Below are 14,496 nucleotides of genomic sequence, written 5' to 3' on the forward strand. Positions count from 1 at the left end.
CCGGTGGAAGTCTCTCCAACTTTTGCAGACCCCGTGGATAGACGGGTGGAATCATTGTCCTGCCATTTACACGTGGTAGCAGGTCACATATTAAAGACTAGCTTTGTAAATGTTTTGGTAGCGCAGACTGCAACGGAATGGGTGAAGCTACTTAAAAGTAACTTGAAAGCAATTTGAAAGCTGAACGGCTCTCCCTGCGGTGTTGGAACTACTGGACCAGTTGGTTCAAGCCCTGGTGTTTGTGTGATACGTCTCTGGATTCAGCCCCATTGGTGGCCAGGGAGTCAGCAGTGGGGATTGCTATTAAGCACATGGTGTGGCTAAAAAGCTGGTCGGCGGACCAGGGTTCCAAAAAGGCCTTGACCGATCTTCCCTTCTTAGGGGAGAGGCTGTTTGGATCCTCTCTGGACGAGTTGATCAAGGGTATCGCGGGAGGTAAAAGCACCAATCCTCTAAGGGCAAGGCACCAAGTTATAGGCAGGGACCTTCCTTATGCTAATAAACGTCCTTTTTCGTGCCTCCAGGTCGCAAGAAAAAGGTAAATCATTCAGGTCTTTTGAGGGTTCCAAGAAGCCGTGGTCGGAAAGCAAGGACCGGCCAATCTGGACCTACAGACAAGTCCTTGTCTGCATGAAGGGGTGTCCTCACCCTATTCTGCGTTGGGGGGGGGACGTCTTCGTTTCTTTCTGGAACCCTGGACCTCCTTGATTCAAGAGAAATGGCTTCACAAACTGATCCGATCTGGGTACAAGATCGAATTCCGGTCTTGCCTGTCGGACAGGTTCTTTCTGTCCAATCTTTGACTATACCCAGTCCGGTTAAGAGACTTGCAAGGGGCAGTACACGATTTTCTGTCTCAAGAAATTTTTCTACCGGTTCCTTTTCAGGAACGTATTCAAGGGTTTTATTCAAACCTCTTCACCGTGCCCAGGAAGGAAGGAAGGCAAGGTGCATCCCATCCCATCCTGGCTCTCAAGGCCCTGAACCGTTTCGTGCGGGTACAGAAGTCTCGGATGGAATCCATCCGCACGGTAGTGGCATTGCTGCACCAGGGAGACTTTCTTAGCCTCCATAGATATCAGACGCATATCTACACATCCCTATTTACGCTGGAAACCAGCGGTTTCTTCGCTTTGTATGAACTCTGCAGGATTTCAGTTGGAAAATCAATTTTAAGAAATCTGCACTGACACCTGTCTTGAGACTGGATTATCTGGGCTTGACTCTGGATTCAGCCTTGGCCAAGGTTTTTCTTCACCGGGAAGAGCTGCAAAAGTTGCAGGAGGCGATTCGGTGGTTGTTGGCGAACAATCTGTCCTCGCTTCGAGTTTGCATGCGGGCCTTGGGTCTCATGGTATAAACCTTTGAGGCGGTTCCATTTGCTCAGTTCCATACCAGACCTTTACAAAGGGAGATTCTTGTCAAATGGAACAAGGATCCAACGTCCCTGGACTCTTTGATTCGGTTAAGCCACAACACAGTTTGCTCTGTTGTGGATTCAGTCTCCAGCACTATGCCAGGGCAAGTCCTTCTTTCCGTTGTTTTGGACGGTGGTGACCATGGACGCCAGCCTATCGGGCTTGGGCGGGGTGCTGGGGAAGCTCTGTGCCCAGGGTACCTGGACAAAACTGATTTTTTAAATGTTTTGGAGGTCTGAGCCATTGGCCGGCTCGTCTGCAAGATTGTCCGGTTCGGATTCAATCAGACAACACCACGGCTGTGGCTTACATCAATCGCCAGGGGGGCACCAAGAGTGTCTTGGCAGCCAAAGAGGTGTCCGAGATTCTGGCCTGGGCGGAAAAATGTATTCCAGCCCTCACTGCTGTACAGATTCCAGCTGTGGAGAACTGGCAAGCGGATTTCTGGAGTCATCAGGTGTTGGATTAAGGGGAGTGGTCCCTGCACCCGGAGGGGTTTAATCTCCTGTGTGTTTGGTGAGGGACTCCCGAGGTCGATCTGTTTGCTTCTTGCCTCAACAAGAAGGTTCAGAGATTCGTAGCCAGGTCTTGAGATCCTCTGGCTGACGCCACAGACGCTCTGGTGGATCCTTGGGGTAAATATCAGCTAATTTATGGCTTTCCTCCCTAGAAACTCCTGCCGAGGCTTCTGCGCAGTATAGAGGTGGAAGGGATTCAGGTCATTCTGGTGGCTCCAGACTGGCCTCGTCAGTCTTTGTATGCAGACCTAGTAAGGTTAATAGCCAATGCTCCTTGGAGACTTTCTCTCAGGGAAGATCGGTTGTCCTGCTTTAGTCGCTGGCTTTAACAGCATGGCTGTTAAAAGCCAGGTGTTGAGAGATGGAGGGCTTTCAGACTCTGTAATTCCTATGCTATTGAAGGCTAGGAAGTCGACTTCTAGGAAGATATATCATCGTACGTGGAAATCGTATAGTTCATGGTGTGAATCACTGAAGGTGCACCCTCCCTTGTTTTCGATAGCTAGGGTCTTGGTCTTTCTGCAGAAATAAGTTGAACAGCGGTTGGCTTTGGGCACGATCAATAGCCAAGTGTCTGCTTTGGCTATATATTTCCAACGCCAGTTAGCTACGCATGCTTTGGTTCATACCTTTTTTATACAGAGTTCGCCATATGGCTCCCCCGAGAAGGTCCCCGCTACTTCCGTGGGACCTCAATCTGGTATTATCTGTTCTTCAAAAGCCTCCTTTTGAGAACATTCAGGAGATTTCTCCGCTTTCATTGTCCCAGAAGGTTACCTTCTTGGTGGCTATCACTTCCGCTCGCAGAGTATCTGAACTGGCGGAATTGTCCTGCTGCTCACCTTATCTGGTGATACACAGGGATAAAGTGGTACTTCGACCTAATCAGTCGTTTCTTCCTAAGGTTGTTTCTGATTTTCTTCTAAATGAAGACATTGTGTTGCCTTCATTCTGCCCTAAGCCCAAACATTCTAAGGAATTTGCATTGCACTCTTTGGGTGTGGTTCGAGTGATCAGGGTCTATCTGGAGAACACTGAGTCTTTTAGAAAATCAGATGCTCTTTTTATCCTTACCGAAGGATCTCATAAGAGATTGGCTGCATCTGCGGCGACCATATCCAGATGGATCAGGCAGATGGTAGTTCAGGCTTATTCACTGAAGGGTCAGGTTCCTCCTTTCCCGGTGAAGGCGCATTCTACGAGAGCGCTGATTGCCTCCTGGGCTTTTCGCCATCAGGCGTCGGTGCTGCAAGTTTGCAAGGCGGCAACTTGGCTGTCTGTGCATAGGTTTTACTAAATTTTACAAAGTAGATGTGTTGGCATCTTCCGATGCTTTACTTGGCCGCAAGGTTTTGAAGGCTGCTGTTTAAAGAGATACATTTTTTTTTTTTCCCTCATTGAGGGTGTATTGTGTTTTTCAGGGTGAGCTCCAGTTGTTCCTGGTTGAGCTCCATGTTACCTGGTTGGCTAAGTTTAGCCTTTGGGGAGTTGCGTTTGTGTTGTCTTCCCACCCCTCATGAATATACTGCTTTGGGACATCCCTATAGTCTGACTAGATGAAGCTGCGTCTGTCGAAAGATAGAGAAAACTGGATTTTTGTAAGAACCTAACTGTAAAATCCATTTCTCTGAAGTTGGACAGACGCAGCACCCGCCCCTCTACTTCTGAGTGAATGAGGTTTTGTCTATTCTAAACACTGCTTGCAACTAAACTGTTTGATAGCAGGGTGTGTGGGGTTATGCCTGCAGGGACAGCCCCCCTTAGGTGTGGTTAACCACTTGCCGACCAGTCACGTTGACTGTACTGCGGCAAAGTGGCTTATCGTCTGGCGACGTAGACCTACGTCACCAGACATTCCCCTCTCTCTGCGGTGCGCTCCCGCTGTATTCAGTTACAGCGGGAGTTGGGCCAGGGGAGGAGCGGCGGTGATCACCGCTGCTCTTCCCTGATCGTCGGGGATCTTGTGTGGAAATCCGCCCGCTTGTGTAAACAAAGCGGGTGGATCTCCTAAGTGACAGGCAGGGTCAGATTGCAGGGTTCAGCATAGCTGAAACTGCGATCTGTCCCTGTCACTCAGTCACCTCCCCCCACACACGTCAGTAAGCACCAGGCATACATTAACCCCTCCCTCTCCAATAAAAATGAACCCCTTCCCTGCCAGTGTCACTGGTACCCCCAAAAGTGTCAAAAATGTCAGTCAAGGGTCCAATCTGTCCGCCGCAATGTCGCAGTCCCGCAAAAAAAAATCGCAGATCGCCGCCATTACTCGTTAAAAAAAAAAAAACATCAAAAATGACAGAAATCTTTCCCTTCGTTAGTAAATGCAATAACTTTTGCGCACACCAATCAAAATGCGCTTATTGCGATATTTTTATTAAAAAAAAAAAAAAAAAAAAAATGTAGCAGAAAACAAATTGGCCTAAAATGATAAAATTTTTGCTTTTTACATTTTTTTGGGGGGGGGGGGGGTTATTTCATATAAAAAAATTTGAAAAATATTATTTTTTCAAAATTGTCGCTCTTTTTTTGTTTATAGCGCAAAAAGTAAAAATCGCACAGGTGATCAACTACCACCAACAGAAAGCTCTATTTGTGGGGAAAAAAGGACATAAATTTAATTTGGGTGCAGCGTTGCACGACCGCGCAATTGTCCATAAAGTAACGCAGTGCCGAATCGCAAAATATGGCCTGGTCAGGAATGGGGTAAAAACTTCCGGGGATAAAGCGGTTAAAAATATGCTCATTGAGAATTTTTTTGTCAGACATGTAGCTTAATACATTTTGGCCTAAATACAGGTCCCTCTCAAAAAATTAGCATATTGTGATAAAGTTCATTATTTTCTGTAATGTACTGATAAACATTAGACTTTCATATATTTTAGATTCATTACACACAACTGAAGTTGTGCAAGCCTTTTATTGTTTTAATATTGATGATTTTGGCAACACACACACACACACACACACACACACACACACACACACACACACACACACACACACACACACACACACACACACACACACACACACACACACACACACACACACACACACACACACACACACACACACACACACACACACACACACACACACACACACACACACACACACACACACACACACACACACACACACACACACACACACACACACACACACACACACACACACACACACACACACACACACACACACACACACACACACACACACACACACACACACACACACACACACACCATTATGTCTGTCTGTGATTCCATGAAGAGACAGAAAGATTTGAGGCAGCCTACAGCCACAAAAGATCTGTGGTTAGTTCTCCCAAGATTTTTGGAATATGTAGTGCACTGTGTACCTAGAATTAATACGGTTTTAAAAGGTGGTCACACTAAATATTGATTTGATTTGGATTTCTCTTATGTTCATTTACTTTCCATTTTGTTAATTGTTTAAAATAAACTAATAACACTAAAAGGCACTCTTCAGAATTTAATTCCTTATAGCATGTGTTTTTTTTTGTTTTTTTTTTAACAGGCTAATGAACGGTCAGCACCAGCTCTAGCAATGAACTCTTTCAGAAATTCCAACTTGACTGAAATGGGATTGCAGGAAATAAAGACTATAGCTTACTCTAGCCCACGGAGTAGGACAGATTTAAACAGACAGTGCCCATCAGAAAATGAGTCTGTACCAGATCATCATCTAGGGCTTGAACTGAACGAACAGGCTGCACTGCAAAAAAACATGGAGTCTCTGTCCCGGGATAGGACTGATTCAAGCAGCCAGCAGGAAACTGCTCACTGTGGACGGAGCACTGCGTTTTCTTCTTGGATGAAAAGCCCTGAAAGGACAGGGGTGAACTTTCCTGCAGTTAATTCAAATTTAAGAGACTTGACTCCATCACACCAGCTGGAGGTTGGTGGTGGATTCCGAATGAATGACTCTAAGTGCCTAATTCAAGAGGATGCTCGAACCATATTTATGGATGGTTCCATGTTTTGCCCCTCAGACGATGGACTTATGTCTGGATTTGGAAGAGCACTTAGTAGTGATGGTGTTCTAGATGGAAATGGAACACCTTTAAATCCTCCACAAAAGAAAAAGGTTAGGATTTTTTTTCCTTGTTTTTATAAAGGAATGTTTTTTTTTTCATTATGGGGGAAAAAAATTCTGGCCTGCATACACCAGTAAAATCACCTGCTGTTCAAATTTTAGTGTGGTTGAAAGGCATGTGTACTGCAGAAAGTGATCAGAAACACAGATCCCCTTTTCACTTTGCACAATGCTGAGCATTAACCCTAGGGAGCTTGGGATTCAGCACTTCTCAGGCTTATTCACTGTAACAATGAGATCAGTAAATGTGTTCTCCAATCTCACTTGCAATGCTGATTTCTTCTTCAGGTAGAACTACTTCCCTACACTGCAGCACTGTGGTGTCCTGAAACTCCTTCAATGGCTGCTGACCACCTTCTGCCATTTCCATGGGCCAGGCTGAAATGTCACTCCTGTGCATGTGTGGGAGTTAAAGCGGAGTTCCAGCCATTTCACTCACCTGTCCAACGATGCGGCCGCCCGAAGCCTCGATCCTCTCCCTCGGCGCCGGCATCACTGCTTTGGGCACCCGGCTGTGACAGCTTGCGGCTTCACAGCCGGGTACGCACTGCGCATGCGTGAGTTGCGCTACGCGCCGTGATTGGCCGGCAATCTTCTGGGACCTTTGACATGTCCCAGAAGATTGCAGGGAGGGAGGGGGAGAGGAGAACTTCCGCTCAGGGCGCTCCGAGCGGAATTGGGAGCGGGTACCTGTCAAAACTAGGTACCCGCCCCCCCCCCCCCCCCAAAAAAAATGACATGCCAAATGTGGCATGTCAGGGGGTTAGGACCACCTAAAGCGGAAGTTCCACTTTTGGGTGGAACTCCGCTTTAACTCCTCTCATCAGATGCTGAAATTTTAAACTGCACGTGCAACACATTTTAACCATCTGAAGACCAGGCTTTTTCTGGCACTTTTTGTTTAAAAGTTGAAATCAGTATGTATGTGTGTGTTTTTTTTTTTTTTATAGCAGAGAGCCTGGCAAATAAAATGGAGATTGTTGCAATACTTTGTCACACTGTATTTGCGCAGCTGTCTTACAAACGCAATTCTTTCTTTCACTGATGGACACAGCTCCATATCTTCTTAGACCCTGGGTTAATGCTGCTGTCTCTTCAGGAGTAGCATATAACAAGACAAAAAGATTTCCAAGCTCTCCTTACCGACCAATCTGCGACCAACCGAATTGACCTGTCCAACAGTACGCGTTAAAAACAGGGGTTTAGTTGCACACATTTGCAAATACATGCGTAAGCCACAGAGCCCCGTCAAGGCACCCCATTATCTGTGGTCCTAACTCTAAATTCTGAGAGTCTACAACAATGGAAGCACATGCATTTAATGGACAGGTGTAGGACAGATATGCTAAATTAATCTATGTCACAAATCAGAAAGTGGAATATGACACTATAGTAAGTATCTATCACACTCCTGTGATGTGTGCCTGGGTTAATGTACAATAAACTGTGTATACAATAAAAAGAGGGTATACACTCATGTGTGAGGGAACGTGTATAGTGGGTGGTACTAAATGAAATCGTGTTAAATGTCACTCAGGTGAAAAATTAAGAATGCACACAAACGTACACAATGAAATAATTCTCAACGGAATGGTAACACTCAAAACAAATAATGTCACCACTACAAAACGTGTACAAAGGGGAAAGGGGGAAAAGGTGCATAAAGTCCCAAATATTCCAAAACAAATATGTGGCGAGATCCAAAAGGAAGGTTCCACTAAACTTGTCAGGTGCAGATAGATTCCACCACCGTATTGGGGACTGGCCCCTTACCCGAAGGAAGAAGATTCAAGGGCGTGATGTCAGCTCAGACGTGTAGTAAATACTCAGGAGGGAAAGTGAATCACTCAAGTAGGAGGTTCAGCCTCTTACCAGATTACAAAATAGCAGGGCTAATGTCACACTCTTATCTTGGTGCCTCTCCACAATCCTGGTCATCCACACTCTGGGCGATACCTCTCTGCTGACACAGGTGAAGTCTCCCACAAGTATCTCCTCTGCTTCCACTTTCAGCAATGTCTCATTTCTACTTCCTCCACACGTGTATGCACCTTTTCCCCCTTTCCCCTTTGTACACGTTTTGTAGTGGTGACATTATTTGTTTTGAGTGTTAACCATTCCGTTGAGAATTATTTCATTGTGTACGTTTGTGTGCATTCTTAATTTTTCACCTGAGTGACATATTATTTAACACGATTTCATTTAGTACCACCCACTATACATGTTCCCTCACACATGAATGTATACCCTCTTTTTATTGTATACACAGTTTATTGTACATTAACCCAGGCACACATCACAGGAGTGTGATAGATACTTATTATAGTGTCATATTCCACTTTCTGATTTGTGACATACATTAATTTAGCGCACCTGATTTTTTACACAACATTTCACCCCCATTTGGCTCTAAGGTTGCAGCTTTATTATTTTCACAGATCCTGCGCACAATTTTATATACACGTAGGACAGATATACCTGAAGGGAGCCCACCCCTTCTTGAAGGCACAGGGGCACACTGAACATCCAGCCTATTGCACAATGGCAGCAAAGATGTCTGTCGCAGATTGGTCGGTAAGGAGAGCTTGGAAATCTTTTTGTCTTGTTATATGCATCGCCCTTCCAATGCTCCTTGCTGCAGAGACCAGTTACAGGTGTGGACAGTAACCAGTTGTTTTTTTTTTTTTCTCTTCAGGAGTAGGACTTGGCTGAAACCACTTTGGCTACGCCCCTGAGGCAGTCCCAGGGGATATACCATCACTTCCTGCTAAAGGGCTTCAGTTTTTTTCTGCCTAGTCAGGAGTAAGGACCTGGCTTCTTGCTGAGATCTGCCTGGCATTTTTTTCTTTTAAAATTGAATTTCTCTTACGTCCTCCGACAGTCGCCGCCCCTCATCATCAATATTGGGTATTGACTTCCGCTCCGCAGGAGTAGCTAGGCATAAGACTTAGTCAAAAGAACAAAAGCATTTAGCATAGACGCACCCATGGGGGATGTCCCACTGGTCAATGCCCCCCTGCAGTAATCCCTCCCAACTCAGTTTGTCTCTGCCTAGCGTCAGGAGTAGTCAGGCTTCCCTGTGCTGGGGCTTCAGTCTCAGCCTTTCTAATCTTTTCTTTGATTTTTATTTGCAAAATGTCAGTTTTTTTCTTTGCTTTACTAGCTGTTTATTTTATCAGCTTTAGTTTTGTCGGATCTTCGGATGAAGATGGATCATGCGGAGCTGGGAATCGGACTGGCTGCCCTGGCTCTCCAGGGCAGAGAGTCAGATGGATCCCCAGCCCGCCATCGAGCGTTCGGCTATGGTTCGCCCTGGCGCTATGAATGACCCATCCCTGCTCGCAGCAGGGATGCAGCCTGTGAGGTGGCTACCTCACTGGACACATCTGCGGTTCTGTGCTGCAGTGTCCTGCGTTTTTGGCTGACGGCATTCCCTGTCATCTGAGGACAGAGGCTTTCCGTTCATAGAGGCAACCTACGCCATCCGGTACAGGTAAGTACTTTCTGTGTGGGGACCTCTGTCTGGGGTGGCAGTCCTGTGTTGCTGTGTGTCCCCTCATGTCTGTGCGTTTGTGGGGCTCCCTGATGCCATCCCTGCGGGGGTCTTCTTTAATGCACTGCTGGCACTGTGTGGTGTGGGGGCCCCTCTCCTGTGTCACTTTTAGTGTTTGAGAGGTGTAGACTGTATGTGAGGCGACCGCTGCGGCTGAAAACCGCGTGGTCCGCCATTTTGGATGTGGGCAGCATGTCTGGCTTCACTGTGGGCTTTTGCTATAGCTTGCTATGTAGTGCTTTTGGCGCCATCTTGTGTGTGGCTGAACGATCGTTCCGAGCACGTCGGCGGCCATCTTGCCGAAGCCTTCCATTCATTCCTATGGGCAGCCATTTTCCCTGGGCCTTGCAGCATATAGTTCAGCTTCTGGTGACCTCACTTCCTTTTCCTCTGGAGCAGCGATCGGTGTGGTAACACTCTGTGTGGCTCTGCAGACTGTCTCTTCCATATCTCCCTGTTCTATCCTTCCTGGCTCGGTTTTGTCCCTTTTGGGGGGTTTTGTGTACACTGTGTTTTTATAGCGGTGGGCTGCGCTATCCGCAGCCCTTTTAAAGGGCCAGTACTTTCACTATTATTTTTTGCAATGGATTCTCAGGACAGCAAATTCCCCCCAGGCTTGGTGGTGGACCCCAGTTCTGCTGAACCCCCCGTTATACCTAATTTGGCCGCTGTGGTGGCGTCTTTTGTGTCAAAAATGGAGGTGCTGATGGCTGAACGTGCTGCTAGGAAAAGGCCCAGATTATCTATCTATCTCTGATTCAGATAGTAATGTGACTGCTGTGGCTGGCATGCCCTTTTCGGGGTCTCACTCGTCCCTGGACCCTCTGGGGTCTGAGGGGGTTTATGAATCTTGGTCACCTGAGGAATGCGCACGCATGGATGATTTGATTTCTTCTGTGAAAAAAAAACACTACATTTGGAGGATGAGCCCACTCCTCTGGCCGTTGTCCTCATTTGGTACACATAGGGCTCACAAGTTGGCACAGGTTTTTCCCTGCCCCGCTGAGTTTCATCACACACTGAATGAACTATGGCGCAGTTTAAAACGCCCCTTCACGGTGCCTAGTCGGTTTAAACTGCTGTACCCCTTTGCGCCTTCTACGGATGCGTGCTGGTGCGTGGCCCCCAGGCTGGATCACGCTGTGGCCGTGTTGAACAAGGCTACTCTGGTTCCCACTGAGGATACCCCGGTGTTCCGGGATCCTACGGGCAGGAGGTTGGAGTCTCTTGCCCGCCATGCCTATACGGTGGAGGGTTCCATGCTCAAACCTATTTTTGCTTCTGTCATGGTGGCTCAGGCGGTGGCAGACTGGACTAAGGTGCTTAGACACACACTAGTGTCTGATTCTGCCCCACCTGCTACACTGGAAATGGTGGACCAAATTCATCAAGGGGTCATGTTTTTGTGCGATGCGGCCTTAAATTAGGCCCCTTTTGGCTGCACGCCTGTCTAGTGTCGCGGTGCTTAACAGTCGACTGATCTGGCTGAAGAGCTGGCCGGCTGACCAGACGTCACGGAAAACGGTGGCTGACTTTCCTTATGCTGGGTCTTGCCTTTTTGGCGAGGCCTTGGATACTTTGGTGAAAGGAGTCACTGGGGTCAAGAGCACTCTTCTGCCCCAGAATCCGAAGAACAAGTTATTTCGCGGCAAGCGGGGTCCCGCCTTTAGACACACTCAGGGGTCCTTTCGTGACTTTAAGTCACAGTTCATGGGCAAACCTTTCAAGGGCCAAGGTGGCCAGAAGGAGCCCTGGGCGGGTGAGCAACAGTCCGGCCATGCCGGCACGGCGGCTCAGCCCGCCTCTACCCGAAGGGACGCCTTCACCCGTTTCCAGGGTGGGGGGGAAGTTTGCGCGGTTTCCTCCAACCTTGGCTGCTCCGTAGCCAGGACAGGTGGGTTCAGGAGATCATTCGATCAGGATACAAGATTGAATTCCTTTCACGGCCGGCGGACAGATTTGTTCCCTCAAATCTTCATTTGACCCCAGGGTGTTTACAGGACCTGCATCAAGCGGTGCAGGACCTCTTGGTCCAGGTGGTAATTGTCCCGGTGCCTCATTGGGACAGGTTTCGGGGGTTTTACACCAATCTGTTCACTGTGCTCAGAAAGGAGGGCAAGGTGCGTCCTATCCTGGACTTGAAAGCTCTGAACCGCTTCGTGCACGTTCGGAAGTTCCGCATGGACTCCTTCCGCTCGGTGGTGGCCTCCCTGAGTCCAGGGGAATTCATGGCCTCTTATCGACCTGAAGGATGCGTATCTGCACATCCCCATTTTCGAGGGTCATTGGAGGTTCCTTCGGTTTGCCGTTGCGGAGGACCATTATCAGTTTGTAGCGTTACTTTCGGTCTCGCTTCGGCTCCAAGGGTCTTTCCCAGAGTGCTGGCGCCTGTTCTGGGCCTGTTGAGGGCACAGGGCATTGCGGTCTTGGGATATCTAGATGATCTTCTGTTAAGATCGGGGTGCCAGTCAGAGCCTGACGTGCGATCTGTCGACTACGGTACAGACGCTACAGGAGTTCGGTTGGACCATCAACGTTCAGAAGTCGACACTGTCCCCTTCGGTTCGTCTTCCCTATCTGGGAATGGTTCGGGACTCTGCTCAAGCGATTGGCCAGGTGGGACAGGCTTCCTCAGTCCTTGGATCTGAGGGTTTCGTTGAGTCGCCAGACCAGAATGGATCTTCTGTGGTGGCTTCAGTCCCCGGCTGTGTCAGAAGGAAAATCCTTCCGTCCGTTGCTGTGGACGGTGATTACCATGGATGCCAGCCTGTCGGGCTGGGGTGGAGTCCTGGGCAACCTGTCTGCCCAGGGCACTTGGTCGGAGGAAGAATCCTCCCTTCCGATCAACATGTTGGAATTGAGAGCGATCAAACTCTCTCTTCCAGTGGTCGGATCGACTTCGGGGCCGTCCTGTTCGGGTACAGACGGACAATGCTACCGCGGTGGCTTACATCAACCACCAAGGGGGCACCAGGAGTGCTCGGGTGGCCCGGGAGGTGACCGACATTCTGTCTTGGGCCTAGACTCATGTCCCGGCAATATCAGCAGTTCATATTCCGGGTGTGGAGAATTGTCAGGCCGACTATCTGAGCTGCCAGACCCTGGACCAGGGGGAATGGTCCCTATACCCGGAGGTCTTCCAAATGCTGTGTGCGAAGTGGGGATCCCCGGATGTGGATCTGTTCGCGTCTCGGCTAAACCACAAGGTGGAAAGGTTTGTGGCAAGAACGAGTGATCCGCGGGCGGAAGCCTCGGATGCGTTGGTGGCCCCTTGGCATCAGTATCGTCTGATGTATGCCTTTTCAGTTGTTGTCCAGGTTCCTTCGCAGGCTAGCCTCGGAACCGCACTTGGTGATCCTAGTGGCGCCGGGCTGGCCACGCCGGTCCTGGTACGCGAACATCGTTCGCCTGGCGGTCGAGCCTCCTTGGCTGCTGCCACTGCGGGAAGATCTACTGTCTCAGGGACCGATCTTCCAACCTGGAAAGCTTATTTTGCCTAGTGTGAGTCCAGGGGGTTTTCTCCTCGCTCATGCTCGGTGACGAAAGTGTTGGCTTTCCTTCAGACTGGTGTGGACCAGTGCCTGGCGCTGGCCACGATCAAAGTCCAGGTTTCTGCACTGGCTGTTCTTTTTCAACGCCCTGGGGCGTCTCATTCCTTAATTCGCACCTTTGTTCAAGGTGTGCGACATTTGGCTCCTCCCCGGAGGGAGCCTCTACCTCCATGGGACTTGAACTTGGTTCTGTCCGTATTGCAACGTTCCCCCTTTGAAAACATCCGGGCGATGTCGTTGCCTCTGCTGTCTAAGAAGGTTGCCTTTCTAGTGGCGATCACTTTGGCTTGCAGGGTGTCAGAGTTGGCGGCGTTGTCCTGCCGCTCTCCTTATTTGGTGGTCACAAGGATAAGGTGGTCTTGCGACCTCATTCGTCTTTTCTCCCTAAGGTGGTCTCTGATTTTCACCTTAATGAGGACATTGTTTTGCCTTTGCTCGGTGCGAAGCCTCAGCATCCTAAGGAGGTTGCATTACATTCCCTGGATGTTATCAGGGTGTACCTGTCGTCCACTGAATCCTTTCGGAAATCGGATTCCCTCTTTGTCCTTCCTGAGGGACCTCGGAAGGTCATGGCTGCGTCTGCGGCGACCATTGGCAAATGGATCAGACAGACCATTGTACAGGCCTATGCTTTGAGGGAGTACGTCCTGGGCCTACTGGCATCAGGCCTCGGTGGCCCAGGTGTGCAAGGCTGCGACTTGCTCGTCAGTGCACACCTTTTCCAAATTCTATAAGATGGATGTTCTGGCATCAGCTGATGCCTCCTTTGGCCGCAGAGTTCTCAGTGCGGCAGTGCCATAGGGGACACTTGTTTTTTTGGGGGTCCCTGGCTGTTGGGTTGTTTCTCCCCTGGGTTATTTGTTTTTTCCTGGGTTGTTGCTCCTGTTGAGCACTTTTCTGTTGCCCAGAAGGTTCTCTTACTGTGCGTGTAAGGTTCCTTTCTCTGATGTGGGTACTGCGTTGCCTTTTCTACGGTTGCGTCTCCCACCCCTCATGTCTACACTGCTTTGGGACATCCCAATAGTGATGACTTATGAGGGGCGGCGACAGTCGGAGGACGTAAGAGAAAACTGAATTTTTGTAAAATCTTTCTGTAAAATTCCTTTCTCCGACAGTCGCTGCCCCCGCCCCTCTTTTGGGGTTTTTTCTTGTACACCTACTGCTATTCTACCAAACGGAGTTGGGAGGGATTACTGCAGGGGGACAGCCCCCATGGGTGTGTCTATGCTAAATGCTTTTGTTCTTTTGACTAAGTCTTATGCCTAGCTACTCCTGCAGGGGCGGAAGTCAATACCCAATAGTGATGACTTAGAGGAGGCGGCGACTGTCTGAGGACT

The 14,496-nt window shown here is 48.8% G+C and overlaps 1 protein-coding gene across 5 annotated transcripts in view; it reads left to right on the plus strand.

The window, feature by feature from the left end:
* Positions 1 to 14,496, plus strand: part of KMT2E (lysine methyltransferase 2E (inactive)) — a 176,729-nt gene that overhangs the window by 141,790 nt on the left and 20,443 nt on the right. For all 5 annotated transcript variants that reach the window (XM_082254414.1, XM_082254415.1, XM_082254412.1 and 2 more), the window contains one exon: positions 5,477 to 6,046. In XM_082254414.1, coding sequence (XP_082110540.1) covers positions 5,477 to 6,046 — 570 coding nt within the window. The remainder of the gene's footprint in view (positions 1 to 5,476; positions 6,047 to 14,496) is intronic.

The sequence above is a fragment of the Pelophylax lessonae genome (assembly GCF_965119305.1).
Source record: "Pelophylax lessonae genome assembly, chromosome: 4".
Lineage (NCBI taxonomy): Eukaryota > Metazoa > Chordata > Amphibia > Anura > Ranidae > Pelophylax > Pelophylax lessonae.